Genomic DNA, 22,948 nt, shown 5'->3' with positions numbered 1-22,948 from the left:
CACCTCTCGCAGCTTTTCTGTCTTCCCAGTAAAACACACATCATGTTGTGTTTTTTTTTTTTATTAGAATCAGAGTAATGCTGCGGGCACACGCGCTGCCTTCTCATGCCAAACAGGAATCAAACTGTACGCTCAGGTGGAACTCAAAGCAAATATTTCAAGAGAGCAACCCAAAAGTTATTTCAGCTGCATCTCAGAAAATACGCACAGAAAAAAAAAACCTGTCTCCACACACAGACGCACACACAAACTGCACAGAATGATTTATGCTCATGAAAACAAAGACGGCACTGACTGCCAGCTCCTTTCAATAAGATCTTATTAAATCAGCCTTTTCAAATGCATATAAAGTCATTATTCAATGAAAAAACAATGATTGTTGTGTTTTGTTTACCACCAAACAATCCGAGCTGAAGCTGCAGCGGCCTGATAAGAGTCGCAGAGAGAGACTCGATCACAATCAGCAGCAGCAGATTGTTCCTTACTGGAAAATGCTGCAGTTGTGTCAAAGACAAAAAAAAAAATTTTTTTAAAGAGCTCGAAGGCTGACAAACCTCTGGAGGTCATTTAATGGATGAATAAAATATGGAGCAGTAATTTCACCAAGTTAACGATCACGAACAGTCAGTCAACTAAGGACAGTGTCAAGGTGCACTTCTATAAATCTACCTGATCTGCTTCAGTCAAACAGGATTTATCACACATTTATATCAGGTAATAATTAACTTTACAGTTGTACTTTTGTTCCTATTTATCATGTGTGTCTGAATTTAAACTGAAAAATCTCAGTACAACTTCTTAAAACCTTCAAATATTTAGTTGTCTTTGAGCAATAGTACCAAATCCAAAGCTATCCAGGTTGTCCAGGTCCAGAAGTTACAACCAAGCGACAACCAACTGTGATGTCACTTGTCGGTTTGTGAGCTGCCGTTCTAAAGCCTCAATTTTGGCATTTTAGCCAGCGCCATCTTGCTAGGTTTAAGAGCCAAAAGTGACCATATTTGGATGAACTGGGGAGGAATGAGTGGTGGATCTGATTGGGAACTTGAGGACACTATGCCCCACCCACCTGACTGCGCCTGTCAAATCACACAGACACGCCCCCAAAAACAGGTATTTTTTTTAAGCTTGTTTTCTAATTAATGACAGATTATTTTCAGATGGACCTCCAGATAACTAATAAGGGGTGACTTTAGCTAACAACACCGAGATAACTGGTGGAGACATTTTATTGACTTTGTAATTGATGAGAGAAGTTGAATGGGAGTCTATGGAGCCGGAGGCTTTTTGGAGCCAACCTCTAGTGGCACTCGGTGGTACTGCAGCTTCAGGCACTTCTGCATCGACCTCATTTTTCAGAGGTGGAAGCTACGAACACTTTTACATACAGTCTATGATAAACTGTACGATATGACAAACCTCAAACACCTGACGATAATACTACCAAATTTGTAGTAATGAAATAGACATTTTTTTTCTAACGAGGTTTTTAACTGACGAAGCAGCGCTGCCTTACCTTACACTCTCCGTTGATGCAGATGTCCAGAGAGTCGGCCTGACAACGAGTACCATCGATGACGGCCGGAGAGCGCTCCGTGTAGAAGTTGTAGCCCTCAGCCAGGCAGTTCAGAGCACACGGCTTCACCCCACCTGGTTCACACACACACACACACACACATACACATCGTTATCTGCAGTCCACACACAGAGAACAGACGGCCTGACCTGAACCCTGATGGACCCAGATAGCTCTGGGATCTCCTCTGCACTTGTTGACAATAATAATCATGTGGAGGAGAGTCAGCGGCGTTCAGATCTTAAACCCCCCCCTCCCCTGCCCCCGAACCTGACATCACCGCGACACCGACAGCAACAGAGCCGGTGCTGCCTGCCAACAACAATCCCCGCTGACATCCACACGCAGGTTATCTGCTGTTTTTACACGACGGCTTGCGGGAGGTGATGGATCGGACTGAACAGACCCCTTTGATAAACGAGATCAAACTTAAGCTCCTCCGTCTCGGAGAGAAAACAAGAACCGTGTTTACATGCTTCGAACTTTATCACTTCTCTTGGAGCTATTTGTCTTTTTAGTTAAGTGGATATTTTCCACAATCTGAGGACATCAAGAACAGAATGATACACAAGGCCTGCCTGCTCTCCTAAAGTACAGCCAACAACTAAGAGAGTACAACACAACTTCTAACAAAAGAGCTTCTTCTGGGAGATTTCTGACTTGAAATGTGAAGTCTTCCTTGTCGGACCAGCAGCAGCAACAGCAACACCTTTGCCTGCTGCACAGTGAACAGGAATCTGAGGAAACCTCTATTCGAACTTTGTTTATTTAGTGATAAATATAGACAACAAATAACCAGTACAAAATAAGCCGATGCAACCAAACAGCGACGTCACACATCGGTTTGTAAACTGAAGCTTTCCTGTCCGTCGCCATGTTGGGTTTTTTGGAGCCAAAAGTGACCATATTTGGGCATACAGGTGGATCTGACTGAGAAAAGGAGGACCCTATGCCCACAAGTAATTGTTAATGCTTTTTGAATGGGAGTTTTTTTTTTTATTTATTTATTTATTTTTTTTTAAACCAGCCCCTGGTGGCCCTCAGTGGTATTACACTTTAAAACACTTTGGGTTCTCTTTCCAGACCTGAAGTTTACATCCATCTTTATTTACAGTCTGAGGTTGCACCCCAGTGTTGAACTCACCACCAGTGTAAGGCTTCCAGTTGTAGTACTTCCCTCGGAAAGGCATGCTATCAAAATCGGCGCACTGCTTATCCCGGAAATCACGAGATCCCACAGGGCAGGCCTGCAAAAAAAAACACACAAAAGGAATTTATATGTAGATGTTCAAAGGACCACAGCAGATTCTCATGTACTCTACATTTACTTTCATTCATTTCAAAACCTATGAATCTCTGAAGTTTCTTAAGTTATCCACCTGCAGCTGATAACATGCTAGAAATTATTAAAGGAATCCAGAAGACGAAAGACTATTTTGAATGTTTGGAAAGTGAATAAACAGATAAAATGGCAAGTTCCTAAAGTTGTGTCATCCATCACAGTGGAAATCATACCTGCATTACCAAACAATGATAACGTAACTTTGTCAGCTGGATGTGTGCTTGAATGGAGTCAGTTAAAGCAGTTTTGACAGTCTGCTAATTGATTTCGGCAATTTACAGAAATTAATAAACTACAAAGGATGCTGGATTGTAACCTACATTCAGGAGAAACTGACCTGATTTGGAGTAAAGAGCTAAATCTTGCAGCCACACTGTTATCAGATGTGCAGGAGATTCAGGCTTGCATGTTGTTACCATTTGAGTAAGTGAATTATCTGCTGAGATTATATTTCTTTATTTGTACAGACAACAGTGTTATTAACAACTGGACAACATCTGCGTAAGATGTCACTTTTTATTCTCCGACACTAAAACAGACTCGTTTCTTGGAATTTCTCTTGGAGAGCCGTGTGTTTTGCGTTTGCAGGGTTTGCTCATGTGTGGATTTATGAAGGATAATGAAGCATTTCTTTGGCTGGGTAATTAGAAACATAAACACAGCCAGATGAGGCCGAGAGCCCGTCGCGGTGCAGGCTGGTTCGTGCAGACTTATCTGGGATGGCACGGCGCTGTGTGGACACTGCTCCAGTAAGAGGCGGTAAAAAGTGAAAAGAAACACTTTATTGGTGTGAAAAGGTCCTTAGAAACCCCAAAACACTCTCCCTCAGGACGAATAAAAGCTCCGAGGTCAAAGCTGTATTTCACATGCTGAACGTGTTCCATGTTGGAGCGGGCCGCCGGGAGGCCAGGCCACTTTCATTACCATTCAAGTGTTTTGCCAATATGGCAGCTTTAAACCTGCACATCAAACACGCGGACCGAGTCAGAAGAGACACAATAATATTATTGCAAGTGTGTTGAAAAGACAATACGGGGCCAAATGAGATTAACATGTGCTGACACGTGTCTGAAGGAGGGAAGAACTTCACAACTCATAAGAAGAAGTAAGCGTTATATGTATTATTGATTAACCTGTTGATCCTTTAGTCTGTAAAGAGTCAGAAAATAAGATCCAGCCTGGCTTCACAGCTTCAGAGTTCACCGTGATTGTAGTCTGGAAACTCTGTTAACATGAAGGTTTTCTCAACCAATCTGAAAGATGGACAAATCAGCAACCTTTAAAGCATTTGTTTCTCAATATAGTTCCAACAATAGCGAAGGTGGTAGAGCGAGATGAAGCGATAGTTGTAGCAACTCTAGCAAATATCGAGGCGTTGAAGTTGGCGCAAGAACAATGCCTAAAATCTAATTAAAAACTTTGATTTCCATCTCATGGTTGTCCACCGCCAACAACCACTCAAGTTGCAGTTTAAATCAATGTCTGTTAAGATTTTAAATAATATATGTAGTAAAGACATCGAAGGAATAAATCTGATTCTAATAAAACAAAGTTGTTGCCATCTGAAATATGTTCACAACTATGTTGCTGAATATTTGAAAGAAAAGGGTTTTTTTTCAGAACGATATGATGTCACAGTGAATTTGACCTTTTGAATATAAACCATCATCACAATTTGATCCTGTTTAGACATTTGTGTGAAGTTTTGCCACAATTAGCAAACAAATTCTGGATTTATGGCAAAGAACGTGTTCAGTGAGGTCACAGTGACCTTTGACCTTGTCCATCAAATCTACTAATTTCATCCTTGAGTCCAAATGAATGGTTGTGCCAAATTTGAAGAAATTCCCTCAAACCGTTTTTCAGATATCGCGTTCACGAGAATAGGACAGATAGATGGTTAAAGGCTGCTCCAATAGTTTCAAACTACAATAGTACATTTCTGGAGTACTCTTTACTGCCAGCTACAATTGGCATACAGTAAATAAGAGTGTCCAAGCTTAATGACCTTATATCCAATTATAAGAGTTATTTCTCCAAAAGTTGTAGCATTATGCTAATAAAAATACGGAATAATCTCCTACAAGACAAACGTAGTAGCAACAAGGAAGCAAACAAATAACATCTGAGCAGTGAACAAAATAAAATCACAAAGTATATAAACCATCTGTTCATGTCAGAATGAGAATATTTGTCATTTTATCTACATCTGGTGCTCTCAAACACACGCACACACACACACACACACACACACACACACACACACACACACACACACACACACACACACACACACACACACACGTTGTTGGACGAGGTGTGGTCATTGTGATGAAATAGCGGTGAGAGATGTTGTTTGTTTTCCAAAATAAACCTTCGGTTCTCGCTCTCTCTTATTTTCAAGCCCTGCGGTTAAAAGTCCACTGGGGTCCGAACTATTTCAATTTTCACCTCGTGAAAAAAAAAAAAATGAAATAGCTGAACGGAGATCTGAACTCGCTGCCATGTTAAATATTTGTTTAAAATGTTGCTCTAGAACTCCCCCAAAAAAAAGGCTGTAAATTGGTTTTCATGAAATACGCTCTGAAACTGTCATCATCGTTTGACACACGTGAAAATGTCACAAACAATATGAAAACTATAAAGTGACAAAGAGGCGAGTGGACCCACGGTCACCGGGGGAGTATTGAATCACCGCCTGTGCAGTTTTATCGTTGTCTGTCCGACATTCCAGCAGGAAAACATGTCGGAGAGCTTGAAGGCGGTGTGATGCTGCAAGAGCTGAAACCTCTCCTAAGATAACATGCTGTGCAGGAGAAACGCCGAGCAGTGAGGAGGAGATGCAGCAATTTTAAACTCACTTTTATACTTTCCCGAAAGGTGCGTTCAGGAGCAACTGGAAAAGTTCCAACCTCAAAGTGGGAAAATACACCTGAACACCTGTCGAACTCTGAATATTCCACAAGGAAATTGGTAGGTTTTAGAGAGCTCAGAGAAGTCCTTCTGACGTCACTTGACATGGCAGCGTTTATGGTGAAAGGAAGAAATGCTCGTGGGTTTTTCTCCTTTTAAAAGGAAGTTTTCTTCCTGTCAAAAAGGAGTTTTTCCTTCATGTTGTATGAGGTTTTCTTTCTGTTAAAATTTAGTTTTTCTTCCTGTTAAAGGAAGATTTTCCTTCCTGCTGTAGGCTTTCTTCCTATTAAAGGGGAATTTTCCTTCCTGTTATAGGTTTTCTGTGTTAAAATTGAGTTTTCTTCCTGTTAAAAGGAAGTTTTCGTCCTGTTAAAAGGGAGTTTTTTTCCTTGCTGCTTCTGCTTACTCAGAAATTGTGGAATTTTTGGGTTCCTGTCTTATTTTTGTGCTACAAAGAAATTTGAAATCTACATATTCTGCTCCACCATTGCTATATGAAGCAAGTCAAATCACCAAATAAATGTATCTCAAACTGCCACTTCTTCAATACATTGTTATTCCTTTATTGCACTTGGAAGTGTGACGTTCCTGAATGGAAACTTTCCCAATTCCAGGCTGCCTGAACACATGATACAGTAAACATCAAGCAGAGGATAAAACAGAGAAGAAAAGAAGTGAAGAAACTCACGTCGGTGTTGCAGGATCTGTATCGTTTCCTCTCTCCCAGACAATACTTCCCTCCTCCGGACGGGCTGAGAGACACGAGAGAAGCAAATTAACGGGGAATTAAAACAGTGTGACATAAACATATCACATCAAATAAATCATAATCACAGGTTCTTTGGGATGTAGAGAGTACATGAGGACGGGTTCGGTGACAACTGGCCTAAAAAAAAAAAAATAAATAAAAAAAAAAAAAGTCTCTGCCAGAAAACAAAGTGTGTTTGTGTGTGTGAGTGTGTGAGCCAATGATTCATTCATGAAATCCAAGCTGCTCTCAGAGCTCTGAAGTGTGACATGACCTTTAGATCTGGGAGGGAGGCTGAAGTCTGGAACCTCAGAGCGATTCTCTACTTCACATCTACTACATCTCTGGAGGGCTTGTTTTTCTCCTCTTATCGTCTCCGTCCCTCCGCTTGCCCTCCTCTTCCTCCCCCTGTCCCTCAGCTTCATCCGGGCTCTTTCTCTCGTCTTCCCATGACGTGTTTGACGTCATACGTCTCGTACAAAACAAAAGGAATGCGTCGATGGATGGAGGATAAAGATTCCAGATGGTCAGTGATTTGTCTGCTAGGAACACATGGGAGGCTTTAAAAGGGAACAACGCACCGCCGTGATCTCTGGGGGGGAGACGGAGCTGCGGTTTAACTTACTGCACATGCTGCACGACTGGGTCGGTCTCCAAGTGCACAAGGACAGAGACTCAACAAGTGTCTTCACAATATTTGTCTTTCTAAGTTATTGAAAGGACAATGATGTTTTGAGGTGTGTTTGTCTTGATTGACAGGTGTAGCATTGTATGACATCCTCGGATCCACCAAGACTTTCTCCACTTTGATTAAATTCAGAAAATAGTGAAGAGTAAATCCAGACTTCAAACAGGCACAACTGTGTGTCGATGTTCTGCTTCTTGTCAACGAAATGATAACTATATACCATTGAATTTACCTTTTCTACTTTCCTTAAATACATTTTTACACAGTCAACGTTGAAATTGAATAAACCTTTTTTTAATCTTTGTTCTGTTGTGTGTTTTCTCATATTTATTCAGTTTTAACTTGCACTCTCAACATTATTGATAAATGAGGGAATGCTCTCAATGATTCCTCGAGATTTAAAGTCCCTCTAATGGGTTGATTAAACCCCTAAAAACTCATCTGTTTATCAGAAATATATATTTAGGAGGGGTTTTCTTTTGAAGGGAGAAAATTGCCTCATACCTATCTGATTGGGAACCTTAGGACACTATGCCCCGACCACCTGACTGCACCATAGGCCTGTCAATCAAACATACCACTTTTTTTAGGTTTATTTTCTAATTAATGACGGATTATTTTCAGGTGGACCTCCAGAAAACTAATAAGGAGTGGCTTTAGCTAACAACACCGAGATAACTGGTGGAGACATTTTAGTGACTTTGTAATTGATGAGAGAAGTTGAATGGGAGTCTATGGAGCCAGAGGCTTTTTGGAGCCAACCTCTAGTGGCACTCGGTGGTATTGCAGCTTAAGGCTCTTCTGCATCGGCCTCATTTTTCAGACCTGGAAGCTACAAACACTTTTATATTCAATCTGTGGTCTGAATCTGTGTTTCTGAGATGTGACTGCAGCTTAGTCGAGGCTGATTATTTCACTCATGTTAAGTCTCGTATCAAATAAAAACAGAAGAAGTTAAAAGTTTGATTTTCACAGGAGGAAATCTTTAAATAAAGATTGAACTTCAGACAAACTTCTTCCTGTAGCTCTACTTCTACTCAGATACATCATACACATATAGAAGACACACACATACACACACACCTGTAGGCACCACCTGGATGTGTGTGTTCAGCTTGCTGTGGCTTACTTTGCCTACTTACGCTGGGCTGTCACAGTGCCTCATGGAGGAGGACACACCGCCCCCGCAGGTCCGGCTGCACTCCCCCCACAAGGACCAGGGTCCCCAGCCTCCGTCCACGCTCTGGGGCCAGGTGCCGAACGCAACGCACTCGCCCTGGTAGCACCACTGTCCGGGGAGGAGCACACACACACACACACACACACACACACACACACACACACACACACACACACACACACACACACACACACACACACACAGAAAGAAAGTTATGATTACACAAAAACACTGAGAACAATAACACACAACTTATTACAACACAGAATATTAAAGTGTCACTTTTACAGTTTTACAACAGTTATGAGCTCCAATAAATTAACATGCATCTGTTTACAGTGACACGTAGACTATACACAATCAATCCTCATACAATAACACAGTCTGGGTTTTTTTTAAACACACACACACGGAGGTACTTGTGATTACACTATTACTCACCCTATAATTTTATTTCCGCGTTAGTCCTGTTATTTCTCCTCTGCTACTTGTCGTTTTCTGTTTTCTTACTGCTGACCTGGTTTCCTCCTTGCTCCATTTTTATTTGATTTTTTTTTTTTAAACAGTTTAAGTGACTGAGTTTCAGGTTTTGTGTCCTAATTTCAACATTTTGGAAAAGACTCTATTTTGCATTCTTTCTTAAAGGAGATTGATATGAAATTCAGAGTGTTAGTTTCGAAGGCAAATACCAAGGAAGAGAAAGAAAATGGATTCAAATTTAATCTAATCGAAATCTAATAAAGTTGTTGCCGTGACAACAGACAATGCTTTAAGTACTAGATGCTGCTCTAAATTCTACAAACACCACAAAAGAAGAAATAAAACTTTCTTCCTGTGACAAAACTTGAGCTGAATTTAGTGCACTCGATTTTTTTTTTTTTCCTTATTAATTCCAGTATGACCGTTAGCTTGCAACGGCGGCTACTGTTAGCACACTTTATGTAAATATTGATGTTCCTGAGTCACTTCACAGATTCTATGACACTTCTCCAATTGTGCTGCTGTTTCTGTATTTTTAGCATCTTTCAATCTTCGACACTTCCTGCTGCTGTTTAGGATGTTTAACTTCACTCAGCTGAAAGACGCAAAGCACGGGGTGATGGTTGACACGGTTCAGTCTGAACACACGTAAAACTTGTCATTAACAGTCTGAATGTCATCATTTTTATGCAGATGTAAACAGAAACAACAATTTGTGGGTTTAGAGGGGAGTAAAATGCAGGAACTATTTAGTGAAGTGATGATGTGAGTTCTCCCGAGGTCGTGCCATCGACTTCCTCTACAGCTACACTGAAGAACTGGACGGACAGACAAACTGTTGCTAGACAAGAAAAAGCTTCAATCGGACATGTAATAGTGCTGCTACCTGACCCGTGCTGCAGTTCACTCTTTCATGCATGCTGTCTGGAAGAGTTCAAGGTTTTTTTGTTGTTGTTGAGGGAGAAATTATTTGCACTCTTGCGGGACTAACACGGATACAACTACAGAAGTAGTTCTAAATGATAACTCCCATCTTTCCCTTTTCAGAAAGAACATTTCAGAGTCTGACTGACTTCAGCTAAGAAGATCATCCTCCTGACATTTCATTGGACACAGAGCATTTTTGGATATTTCATACCCTGAACTATGATCAGAAAGAGTAAATGATTCACTGTCAAACACAATCTTAATGTGGACCAATAATCTGATCATTTAAAAACCTTCAAAGTAAATAAGTATGCTGCATCTGTGCATTAATATCCTGCTGGTTGTATGTATTTGGTAAGATGTTTTTACTGGTTGTAATTGTTTAGTGTTGTAAATAAATTTAAATTTCTTATATTTCCATTTATGTGCTGTTTAAACAGACCAAACAGATCAGATATAGCTAAAGAAATCAGCGTCAGAATTGGTATATTCTTGAAATCCGGACATGCTAGCTGTTTCCCACTGCTTCCAGTCTTCATGCTAAGCTATGCTAACCATGTTCAATATTCCATTTCTGGATAAATATTTGAAACGCATTTAGAAGTTTCACACGTTGCTAAGATGCTACCATGTTTCAAAAATGAATAAATCATAGAGATTGTTGAGAGAGTACAATGAGAAATAATGATGTTAGTTAACTTCTAAGATGAGGAGGGAAGTCGTGTTTCCAATGTTCGTATGAAGAAAATAAATGAAAGTATTTCACATAATGTTGAAATGTTCCTTCAATTTTGTATTTTTTTTTTTTTAAGTTTGTTGGTTTTAAATAAAGTTGTTTTAATTTTTTTTGCACATATTCTACAACCTACAACCAGTCACAATCTTTAATAAAAGAACAACTCTTCCTCTTGATTTTAATGCTTTTGTTTACTTCCTGTTCCTGTTGTACTGAGAGGCGGAGTCTGCGCCAGGTGACAGGATCCTGAAGTGCTGAGGTGTGTTTCAGGCGTGCGTTTAAGCCTGTTTAAGCTGTTCAGAGGTCCAGAGGGAAAAGGGGATCAGAGGCAGCTCTTCGTCTCGTCCAACTGTGTCAGTAGGTTAATAACCCGGAGAGACGGGGGCGGGTGAGGTTGAGGGCCGCGCAGCCGTCTTCTCTGTCCGACTTTATCGTTCACGTCCTGAGACGCTGTCTAAACGAGATTAACGGAGAGACGGGGAGCAGGACAGAGGGAGGAGGACGCTGAACCTCGGTCCATTTGGACGCGCAGTAAAAACACAAACCTCCTCTCTGCTGGTTAGTCCCCCCCCACCCCTCCTGCCGAAGGGCCTCCCTCCATTACACGCTGCCTGAGAAATGGCTGACAGTCATATTCCTTTGAAGCGGGTCCCGGCAGGGGCAGACGGGGTCCAGGCTCTAAAAAGCTCTTCCAAAGCCCCCCCGGCTCAACCTGGGGCCCCCTGTGTTGTCCGGGACCCCGAGCACGGGCCCCGGCCCTCAAAGGCTCCACTGAGCTAATGGTAATGACGGGTGACAGCTCGTGACGCTCTCCCATTCTTCCCTTTTAGACCGCGGACCATCCGGTGACAATGGCCGCCGTAATCCGTGTTAAAACCGTCTCCGCTAACCTGGCGGGCGTCGGCAGCAGGACGATGACCTCAAGCCCAGCCTAATGTGTGTGCGTGTGTGTGTGTGTGTGTGTGTGTGTGTGTGTGTGTGTGTGTGTGTGTGTGTGTGTGTGTGTGTGTGTGTGTGTGTGTGTGTGTGTGTGCGTGTGTGTGTGTTTAGACCCACTGCATGAGAGCACACTGGGGGAGCGGCAGTGAGGTACTACTTGTTGAGGCCAAGTACTGAGCTGCTCTCCAGGTACTGCTTTGCGACTGTTAAAGGGTTAGTTCACCCAAATCATACAATAAAACACCTCTCGTGGTATCCAGCTGTGCAGATATTTTTGTTTTTATTTCTCCTCTCCGAAAAAAAACCCGAGATAATTTTAGTTAAGCTCACAGAACTGAAACATTATGAGTGAAAACTGCAAGAGAAGAAACTTCCAATGTTTCTTTCATATAAATCGGTGCCATTGAAATGTATTGGTGGATTATTGAGAGTAAATTCAATTTATTCGATAAAATGAAGAAGCTGCTGTCAGTGTAAATTCTACTCAACACACTGTACACTGACCTGTGAGGGACTCCAACATGCACACAGCTAGCGTGTTAGCAGCTTTAGCTTTGCTGGAGACTTCTGTATTTTATTTTATTTTAACTTTTATCCTATTTTTTAACTCGCTACATTTCTTATATTGTAATCACAGTCTTTTTCAAATGTCTTTTTTTTTTTGCAGGATGTTTTGATGCTTTCAATGGCTTTATGTGAAGAACTTTGAAATAAATTTGTCATCAGTCATCAGTAACAATATGTTGAAGTCAAATACAATAACTTAAAATATATTAAGTGCCCAGCTGGGCAGGCTGTGACAGCTGGCCGAGCCAAGATGTTGTTTCTATAACGACACACGGAAGTTAGTTTTGGTTAAATCCTGCGTCCTCGTGTTAATTGTTAGCTGCTGTTATACGCTAAATGCATGCGTGTAATATACCGTATATATACACACCGTGTACCATGTTTACTTAATAAAAGCAAACGACATCAAAATGCACAGCAAAAACCACAATAAAATATAAATCTATCCATCTATTATCTGTCCTGAACAGAGTCACGAGGGGCGGAGCTTAACAAGCTGACTTTGGGTGAAGGTGGGGGCCTACAGTCCATCACAGGACCGACACAGAGAGACAGAAACAAACATGCACCATCACTTTTACACCTACGGGCAATTAGCAATCACAGATTAACTTAACATCCGTGTTTTTAGACATGTCTTTGGACATGTTGGTGGGAGGAAGCTACCAGCCGAGGTTCAAACCCGAAACCTTCTTTCTGAGGCGACCGAGCTAACCGCTATGCCATCATGCTGCCCCTATATTCAGTGTAAATTCATTAAAATTTCTGTTTTTTTTTCCCCTGTAAAACTGATTGCTGTGGGGCGACTTATTAACCTTGACTGTTAGCTCGCGCTAACACAGTGATATCATGAAATGTACTTTTTTTTTGGTTGAACTTTTGAATATATGAGAAGCACTTGCAGACTTACCCCCTTCTCAATGCTGCCGGTCTGACACAGGGTCCCCTCCGCAGCAGGGATACTGTTCGTTACACAGCGGTTGCTTTTGCTAAGGCACCAGAGCTCTCTACACACTTCCTAGGAAAGAAGGCAAAAGCAAGTTGGTCAGAATAAATCAATGCAGCAGACTGAGGGGGGGGGGGGCTGTTAAATAAGGGTGAGGATGATTTATCAGAGGCCTTTGGTGGTTTTCTTCTCCGTGTTTTTTCTCCTGCAGTCTGACAGCTGTGAGAAAAATTTAAAAAAGAGCACGAAAAATCACCAATAAATCTGCATGAATCCAGATCGGATCAGAGGAGCTGATGAGACCATGTCGAGAGGCGTCCATATGCTTTGGATCACGATGCGTCTTGAGCAACACTCCGGGGGTCAGCGGGTGCTCTTAACATTCTCTGATGAGAAATGAAGAGTCAGCTGGATCAACAGCATGACTAACGTTTGCTCACGTTCACCTCGGGACCACACGGGACTGTGACATCACTTCAAGAAAGCCCAATCCGGCTTCTTAGGGGAAATCAAGGGTGAGACATTGGCCTCCCACGTCGGAGATAAAGACAACATGTCGGCCGGACAAATATCTTCAGTGTTACCAAGAGTCTGAACAAACATCATCCCTCCTCAGACGGAGAATCATTCGCTCTTAAAAGAACAGACATAGATAAAAGCACAAAGTGAACATGTTACACGGACAGCAGCGAACATCCCCGCATCCGATTTCCCATTAAACCGGACCAGGTCTCCACTTCAAAGGCTTTTTACTGTGCGGCGGAGGAGTAGCGCCCATGAAGAAGAGTTACGATCCCGCTCACAGATCTTGACCTCCGGGGTCAGTGACTACGCCGCGGCCCCGCAGCTCCCCAAGTCCGTCGAGATTAAATAAAGCAGCAAACTGCCACTCTTTTGGGATGCAGGGACTCCCCTCCGCCAGCTGCTTCCAATAAGCCACTCCGTTCACTATCTGGGCCGAGCCGAAAGGTCAGCGGCCCGGGCCGACACCAACGTGATGGATTTAAAGACAGAACAAGCCGGCGAGGGCGTCGCTAACATGCCAGCATCGCTCAGGTTTGAAAAGCACTCGGAGGTAGATTTCATCCTAAAACTGAGAATTAAGAAGTTTCATTGAAGCCAAATTATTCCTATAAATCCCCCCCCCAAACTTCCTCTGTTGACATCTATATTACTTTTCCCACCTCTGACTCGGTCTCACGCTGTGATTTAAAGTCCTCGACACTCCCACGGGTCAGCGATCTTTAAAATCGTTGAATCCATTCGAATCCTAGGAGGCCGCAGGCGGTGAAATACTGCCGTCGCTTCGCTTTACATCAGAGGTTCCCGACCTCATGTGGCAGTGACCTCCAAACACAAAGTAGTATTATACTTAGAGAGCTGTTAGACTGAAGAGTGATCAACTTTCTCTTATTAGATTAATTTGACTGACAGAAAATCACCCAATCAGAGCCTCAAATCAAACCAACCAATTGTCATGAGAGTAGAGGTGATGGTAGTTCAGCCTCCCCTCATTGATGTTAATGGGTTGGACAAAATAATAGAAACACCTGTCAGTATAATGTAATTCAACCCAACCGTGACTGACCATTAAATTGAATCATACTTCGCTTAAAAGAATTTCCGCAAAAACTGAACATCATAACATTCATAAATGGAGGATTTATTGCAGTTCATTAGATCTGGTTATGTTTATGTTTTGTTTTTATGTTTTATCAGTATAAATTTAGGCGAACCAACATTAAAATAAAAAAAAACGATCTTCCGACAGATGTAATGGCCTTTTCAAGGCTTTCATCTTAGATCTACAACCAAATATTTTATTTAATAGGAAGAGTAGTAAAAACTAAGATTTTAACACCATGCCAGCAGCTTTGTGAGACCATACTTGGTCAAAGCAAGCAGCAGCCAGCAGTGACGTCACCCATTGGTTTTGTGAACATTATGAAGCCTCCAGTTCAGATTTTGTCCGTCATCATCTTGTTAGTTCAGAGCGGTTTGGAGCAGGAAGTGACCATATTTGGACAAGCTGGGGGAGGAGCCAGCGGTGGATCTGACTGATCTGATTGGAAACCTGAAGATACTACGTACCACCCACCGATAGCTGTAACCTGACTGTACCACATGCCTGTCAATCAAACAGACACGCCCCCAAAAACACATCTTTTTGAAGCTTATTTTCTAATTATTGACGGATTATGTTCAGATGGACCTCCAGAAAACGAATGAGAAGGAGTGACTTTAGCTAAAAACACAGATAACTGGTGGAGACATTTTATTGACTTTGTAATTGATGAGAAAAGTTGAATGGGAGTCTATGGAGCCGGAGGCTTTTTGGAGCCAACCTCTAGTGGCACTCGGTGGTATTGCAGCCTGAGACACTTCTGCATCGGCCTCATTTTTCAGACCCACTACAATATGATTGAGTGATGTTATTTATGGATCCATCAGAGATTAACTTTGACATGCAGTGGCTGAACTTCCTGTCTTATTCTTCTGCATGCTTTTACAATGAGAAACAATAAGAGAATTTTCATCCAGAGATGTTAAAGTTCAGCAGGTCGTCGCTGAGTCTTCAGAAACTCTTCATTTATTACAGCTTTTATCCGTTTCTGTGGTCACAGAGGGCATCTCTTCCACAGATGGCTGTATGAAACACATCCAGATATCCACTCATAAATGTGTCTTTCATACTGAAGTGAAACCATAATTATGAGCTTATAGGAGCCAAAATAACAGGGCTTCATACTGGGGCCTGTCGTAATCTGCTGTCAGATATTTCTTTCAATGAAATTAAATAACTCTCAGCTAATCTCTTCTTCTCCATCATATGCACCAATATTCAATATGATTCAAAGCAAATATCACGTTCATTAAATCTGGGAGCCGTCTTTCAGCCGCTCATTTCACAGCGCAGTTGTTCTTCGTCTTTCACTGCCCGTCTCACCTCGTGTGGGGGTGGGGGAGTTGGAGGGGGCTGAATCATTATCATTACAGACTAACAGATGAGGAGAGTGTTGGCTTCACTCCTTCATCTCTGTATCTGGAAGGTGTACAGATTGAAAGGAAGAATAAGACAGTGAGGAGAGACGGCGCTTAACTAGCTCTCACTATCACACTACTAAAGGAATTATCTTCCTCACATGTTTTTTTGCTTTTATAATCATATTAACTTGAAGAAAACCCACTAAGGATTTAACATACTGTAACTGCACATCAACACCTCTTATTTCTAATGGGAAAAATACAAATTTATGGGAAATTGGGATGGAGCGCTGGTTTCCAAAAGGGCTGGTGCTGGATTGGATCAGCGGGAAGGATGGTCTGCCTGTGATTGGTTGTTACATTGTGGGAGGGTTGAGATTAGGGCTAGGATAAGGATGGGGATAGGGACCAGTTGATTGGCAGTTAACCAAGTTATCACAGCAAAGTAGAGTTTAGAGCATGCATCCCTTTGGCTGATCCAATCTAGCACCAACCTTTCCAAAATTTCCCCAAAATGATCCGACACCAGTTCCAACATTAGAAAGGTGTTGGGGATTGAGGCCTCTGAGGCTATTCCACCATCCGACATGCAGTTCTGATGGAGCATTATGGCACTTTAATGGAAAAAGGTCCAGATAAACGGTCAACAAATGAGAAAGCTAATGGAAAAAAAAAACGGGTCATGATAGTTCTGTGGGTTATTTTAAATAACTTCAGTCTTCACGTGATTATAGTCTGGAAACCTGAAGGGTCTCTCAGCCACTCTAAAGGATGGACCAATCAGCAACCAGTGGGCGTGGCCATGTGTGATGACATTGAAGTCAAGTGTTTGTCTGTATATATAGTTCAAACAATGGTGTTGGTGAGAGAACTAGATGAAGCGATAAAAAAATAGTTGTAGTTTATTTTTCATTTCATTTTAATTTTAATAGTTGTTTATTTTATTATTTGCAATTTGACAAATTGGCATCATGGGAAGTCTCCTACTACTGGCACTTCCTGTTTGCCCTCTAAGTGTGGGAAAAATCTGATTATCAAATGAAGTCAGAAGTTAAAGAGTGTTTAATTTATATTATTTCTGTGGCTGCCACTAGAGTGATATTTTCTCAATTAATTGTAATTATTTGGTGTAAAAAAATTTTTTACAATGCTTCTGAAGAAATTCAGACCTATTCATATGAAAATAGTGTATTTATATGTGTTCATGTACCTAGATGCTGTGAGATGTGTTTGTCTACACCATCCAACTATAAATCTGTATTTTAATGAGCAGCAGCAGACAAAACACAGAACAGAGTTCACTTCAGGTCAGCGTGCAGAGAGACGGCGAGCAGCAGGAAGGATGCTGGTTTCTTACCCCGTACTTGCACTGGCGCGACGAGGCTCCGTACTGGAAGCGGCACTGCTCGTCTGCATCGTACACCTGCCCCGGGGCCACTGTTGGGTACAGGAAGTCTCGTTTCAGAGGTTCATTGTCCAGACACGTCCCCCGACCTGAGCTGTCAAAAAAACAAACCTACAATAGGACTGATTCTCACACAAAGGAACCGTTCTACACTTGGCCAACGCGCCAAGCTCGGACAATTAAAGTCGGCCCCCTCCTGAAGTTTTGGCCGGTTTGACCCGTTTAATTTGACCACCAAACTACGGTTGTAGGAAGCTTGTCAGAGATCTCAAATGACATGTAATTAATGTTGATATTACACATCAACGCCTCTTCATCAAAGGCAGTGATGAAGCACAGGAGGAGACATTTTACCAGAAGCAAAAGGAGAAGGGGGAGCGGGGGGGGCTCTGATTATATGGGTCTGTGCTGCTCTGTGTGTCACTGCTCCGGCTGAGTCCAATAAAATGACAGCAGCCGGGAGAGGAAGAGAAAAATCTGGAGCAAGCTGCGGGTCATATGTCCAGGCCCAGGATTATGTTTAGTCTGTTTTGTCAGATAGAAATATGTGCACTCACTAGAAACTCTTAAACGCACACGCGCACACACACACACACACACACACACACACACACACACACACACACACACACACACACACACACACACACACACACACACGGCAGGTTTACATTCTAGTAGCCAAAACATTGAAAATAGTATTTGGAGTTGAGATGATGAGCTTCTTTGTGAGGCTGAAATTAAAGACTAAAAATCTCAAAAGACAATAAACAAACAGACGTATCTCGTTTCCATGTCGACCCGGGCTGCTCAGAGGTCAGAGGTTAGATAACACTATTTACTATGACGCTGTGGGTTTTTTTTTTCCCAGCTGTGGCAGCTGCTATGTGAACGCATCCCATCCCTCGAAAGGAAAACAACTACGCAGTGCCAGACTTTCATGATGGAGCAGGCTGAGACTCGAGAGGACAGTTCACACAAATTAAAGGAAATATACATATATTCTAACTCACTTCTACGCATATGAAGACATTTCTGCCTCCACCTCAACTGTCATAATCCTATTTTTTATTTTGTTTCCATGCATCACCCCCTCCTCTCCTTCACTTCCTGCCCCCGGTGTGTTTCCCGCCTCTGTGATTGGCCGCGCCGCCCTGATTTGTTCCACCTGTGTCTCGTTGTATCTCCTCCTCCTCCTCCTCCTCCAGGTGTATTTAATCAGCCCTCTGCACCAGTTTGTCTTTGCTCTCTGTGCTGAGCAGTCCACTCTTTTATGTGTTTGTCCTTGTGGTTTTCAGTATCACGTGCCTACCCCAACCCCAAATTCTGCAAAGACCTCTGTTTTCTGTGGTGCAGTCTGCTTCGGAGTCTCTTCAATTTAAAGGAAATTAATTTGGGGGTTCTCTCAGCAGTGGGAACGAAAATTTAATACTCTCCTACAAACTTCCTAGAAGCCCTGCAGACGCCCACCCCAAGAAGAGGCTAAAAAGTTCTGTATGTGGCTTGTAGATAGTAACTGGGACACAATCTGGGAAGAAAAACTGCTTTAAAAAATGTGTTTAAACATTTTTTTTTTTTATCAGCGCTGTTTTCGCCACAAACTTTCAGCCAGACTAAGAAGAAGGCTGATGTATTAAAAACTGAGCATGAGCTGAACATAAAGCTAGAAGTAAGGACATTTTCTTTTGTCATTTGGGTGAACTGACTGTTTGTAGTCCAACATTATACTGAGAGGACGAACCTCTCATTCATCTGCAGACTGCATTAGGACTGAGACTGTCCTCTCTAGAAAACTAATACGACACGTTTCAAACTGATAACTTTCTAAATGAAGTTGCACCGTTAAATGAATAAAGTGGCATTTCTCAAATGACACATTATACCTTGCCGAGGAAGAGTTAAATGGAACAACTGATAGTTCTACTCAGATCTGTATGGCAATGATTGAATGAAGCTAACTGCAGCTGGCACACAAAAAAAACTTGTGTTATCACTAACAAAGAATTCAACTCATTTTATAGGAGCTACACTTTTAGTTTGTACCTCTTTCACTTGTTCACAAACTGCCACAACTACGTTACTACTATTAGCAAGCTAACATATTAGCAAGCTAACTGGTGTTTTTATCATTTGGTCCAATTAGCTGAACATCTAATAACTAATTTCTGCATAAGATCTTAATTTTCAAAGCTCACAAACAGCAGCAGTCTCCTAGCGTTTTAAACAGCATGGATGCATAATTTAAAGATATTTTGTGATAACACTGACTCAAAATAAAACAAGACATCTAATATAATTCATGCAGTTTATTTGAGCAAATAAAAACTGCATTTAAGCAACCTAAATTTTTCCAGAGGAGCTGATCTTCCTCTCTTTTTTTTTTTTTTTTTTCTTCTTTCTGTCACCTATCTTCCCCTCCCAACCCCCTAACTTCAGTTATTGAACAGAATAATCCTTTTTCTTCCTCAGAGGACCCTCCTCTCCTCAGGGAGAGCCTCGGAGGCCCCCCAACTCCCTGTGCACTACAGGCAAGCCTCACTATTTATTGGTTTGGAGGGAGACAAAATATTTAATGTTTAAACATGGAGGCTATTATTTAACATCGTCGCAAAGGCTTCCTGTCTGCTGGATTCGGCCAAGTTCATTAGACTGAGCAGAAATATCTTTTAATAAGCAGGAACATCAGCTGAACTCTGATACCAGGCGTTCATGTAGATATTAACAATGCAGAGCGGTTGAATCATAAAGTCACAAAAATATCATATTCAGGAGATTATGTGGTCTGTGAGAGTTAAACCCAAACTGCCTGCCGTTTCACATTTATAACAAACTGGCTTGCAGCCTCGGAGGAATAAACTGCGACTGAACTGTGAGCGTTCATAAACCATTCCTCAAAAGCGGCGCATATTGCTCGAGCAGGCCGGTGAATCGGGGCCAATACCACAGCCAAAGTTGTTTACTTGGCAGCGAGACGTACGCGCAATATCCAAAAAAACTCTGATTGAGGCAGAAAAACGGGGGGATAATTGGAGTTTACAGACAGAATGCTTTCTGTAAAAAACATAAAAGCTGAAGGCAATAAAAGCAAAAGCTCCAAAAACACATGGATTATAATAAAAGCTAAGAAAAAGTCTGCTGCTTGGAGGCACAGTAAAACAGCTCTGCATCTTTTTCTTTTTAAATGTTGGAGCACAGTTTGGATCATCCTCCAGAGGACAGGAGCCCGACGGGGCGGCGGAGAAGCAGCTCTTTGTGTCGCGGCTGGAAGCTGGCAGTGAGTTCTGTCCTCTCCGCTTAGCGGCCCTCCTCTCACAGCTTTCAGCCGGAAACATCTTCTGACAACCACAGCCGCTATTATCCGCTTTCTTGGAGGGCCTCGCTGGCTAAACGTGAATACACAAACAGACGTGCACACTCAGACACACAGACGCAGACACACACACACACACACACACACACACACACACTGCAGACTCTCCCAACCAATAGTCCACCACACGGACGTACAGTATAGAAGAACTCGGGTCTAATGATGAGAAATAAAGAGAGAGAAATGTGCAGGAGCTGTTACAAAGAGAGAAATTTACTTCTCTGCATGAGCAAGTTTAAATAAATAGTCTGTACAACAAGAGACAAAGCTCTGCAGGAGAATCATGTTGTTGTCACATCAAGCCTGATAGAAACAGACTAACATCTTCAGATAAATGCACATAACTGTGCATGATCGGACAGCAGGAGGCCGGACTGTTTGAGCCGCTCACTCCTTTTCTAATGTGGCTAACAGTCCAGAAAATAAGTCAACTGTTGCTGCATGAGTCTGTAAATATTCCCTCTTCGTTCAGAGAACAAATGCTGTCAGTACAACTGACTCCTGATTGACTACCGTGTGAATCTCCCTCAGAAATGTGATGCTCCTGATGAGTTAACATGCAGCAGCATTCAGGAGCGGACTGTGGACCTCCAAACAGCAGTCCGTGGGCCAAATCAGGCCAGAAATATTTGGCCCCACAACAAAAGCTTTTCCATAATTTCTCTGCAGATAACAAATCCCCAAAAAGATGACTTTGTAATGTAAATACTTTTCATCAGTCCATCATGAATGAAGCCGAATTGTCGTTTTCTGCTGATGAGTAATAAATAAACTGCTGCATCTCTTCAAGTCCTTGCTTATTAATGGAATGGATTTAAATTGTATTAAATAAAAAAAATAAAAAATTCTGCTCTACGACATCCTGTTTCTCTTCAGTTTAAACCAGTCTGTTTTTCCACAGAGCGTTTAAACCTGCAGAAGTAATTGTTTTGGTTTGTTTTCTTGACATTTGGAGCAGTGTAACCAGCAGTAAAAATAACATATTATCACCTTCTAATGTGGATACGGTAAAAGTGCTAACAAACAGTCATTTACACATCATCCAGTTCACTTCGACCTCTTTTATATTACACACACAGTCATTTACTGTTGGTTAAAAATACTGAACAGAGCAGCTTTCACAACACCACAACTCATTCATTCATGTTTTCTGTTGCACAGTTTGGGTTTTACTCCATGATTGAAGCTTTGCAGAGTCAGCAATTCTGCAAACACGCACTAAAAAAGTTTAATATGTTGTAATTTTAGTCGTACAGAAAATCTCTTTGTAATGAATAATATTTCTGAGGAGATTGCATTTTCCTAATTATGTTACCCGTCTGCTAGCTAGCCAAACTGTTTGCGTCTGTGGCTTCTAGACACCATCCATGTTGCTGTTGCCTTGCAACGATATTCCCTTGACTTAAACGCCAAGAATATGGTGCACACGACTTTCCGTGTTGTAATCACGAGCTCACAAGTTCTGAGTTCTGTTGGCGGTTGAGTTGCATTGTGGGTAATGTAGGCTTTGATCAGGAAAAAGAAGTTGTGGAATAAAATAGATAATGTTCATGTTTCTGCTGCGCCAACACCGATCATTTCACTTTTTAATCTTCAAGATCAGAACAATTTATAAAACTGGTGAGAAGTTGTTTTAATTCACTTATTCAGGGGCAACTTATTGATCTGTTCTCTCATGAAAAGGCCAAAAAAAGGGTCCAGATTCAAGAAGTTAATAATGAAACATTTCCTCCGACTGATCGAGGCGAGCACTGAAATCTGAAGTAAATCTTCTCATTTCGACCTCTCTGACTCCATCGAGGTCGTAGCCTGTGTTCGTCACAGGTATCCGTTTTATGCTGTTACTCCAGATGTTTTGTGTGGCCTGGTGAAGTGTTTCACCAGGCCAGACTGGCAGTCCTCCCTCTCTTTTATTTTATTCCTCTCTGAATAGCCGGGCCTGCACATCACCGCCAAGGGACCGCAACGAGCTCCGACATCGCCCGCCTTGTGGTGCGGGGACGCAGCGGTGGAAAGCGCTCGGTTATCGTGCTCGGCCACAAGGAGGTCTGGCAGGAGCCGCAGCGATGAAATGGATGTGAATGAGTAGGGAAGGCCTCGCGGGGCACCACAAAGCCCGGCCCGTGGCCGCGGCTTGTAAAGAGAG

General features: G+C 42.1%; 1 protein-coding gene across 1 annotated transcript in view; it reads right to left on the bottom strand.

Moving 5' to 3' along the window:
- adamts6 (ADAM metallopeptidase with thrombospondin type 1 motif, 6) overlaps positions 1–22,948 on the bottom strand; it is a 58,238-nt gene that overhangs the window by 20,373 nt on the left and 14,917 nt on the right. The window contains exons 11-16 of the mRNA XM_069701711.1: positions 17,385–17,526; positions 13,007–13,114; positions 8,410–8,555; positions 6,520–6,583; positions 2,721–2,823; positions 1,517–1,650 (exon numbers count right to left, since the gene is read on the bottom strand). Coding sequence (XP_069557812.1) covers positions 1,517–1,650; positions 2,721–2,823; positions 6,520–6,583; positions 8,410–8,555; positions 13,007–13,114; positions 17,385–17,526 — 697 coding nt within the window. The remainder of the gene's footprint in view (positions 1–1,516; positions 1,651–2,720; positions 2,824–6,519; positions 6,584–8,409; positions 8,556–13,006; positions 13,115–17,384; positions 17,527–22,948) is intronic.

Source organism: Brachyistius frenatus, unplaced genomic scaffold (genome assembly GCF_029030835.1).
Source record: "Brachyistius frenatus isolate BFR_SWC_R1_liver_20210118 unplaced genomic scaffold, ASM2903083v1 Contig_3, whole genome shotgun sequence".
Classification (NCBI taxonomy): domain Eukaryota; kingdom Metazoa; phylum Chordata; class Actinopteri; family Embiotocidae; genus Brachyistius; species Brachyistius frenatus.
This window is presented reverse-complemented; position numbering and strand designations above follow the sequence as displayed.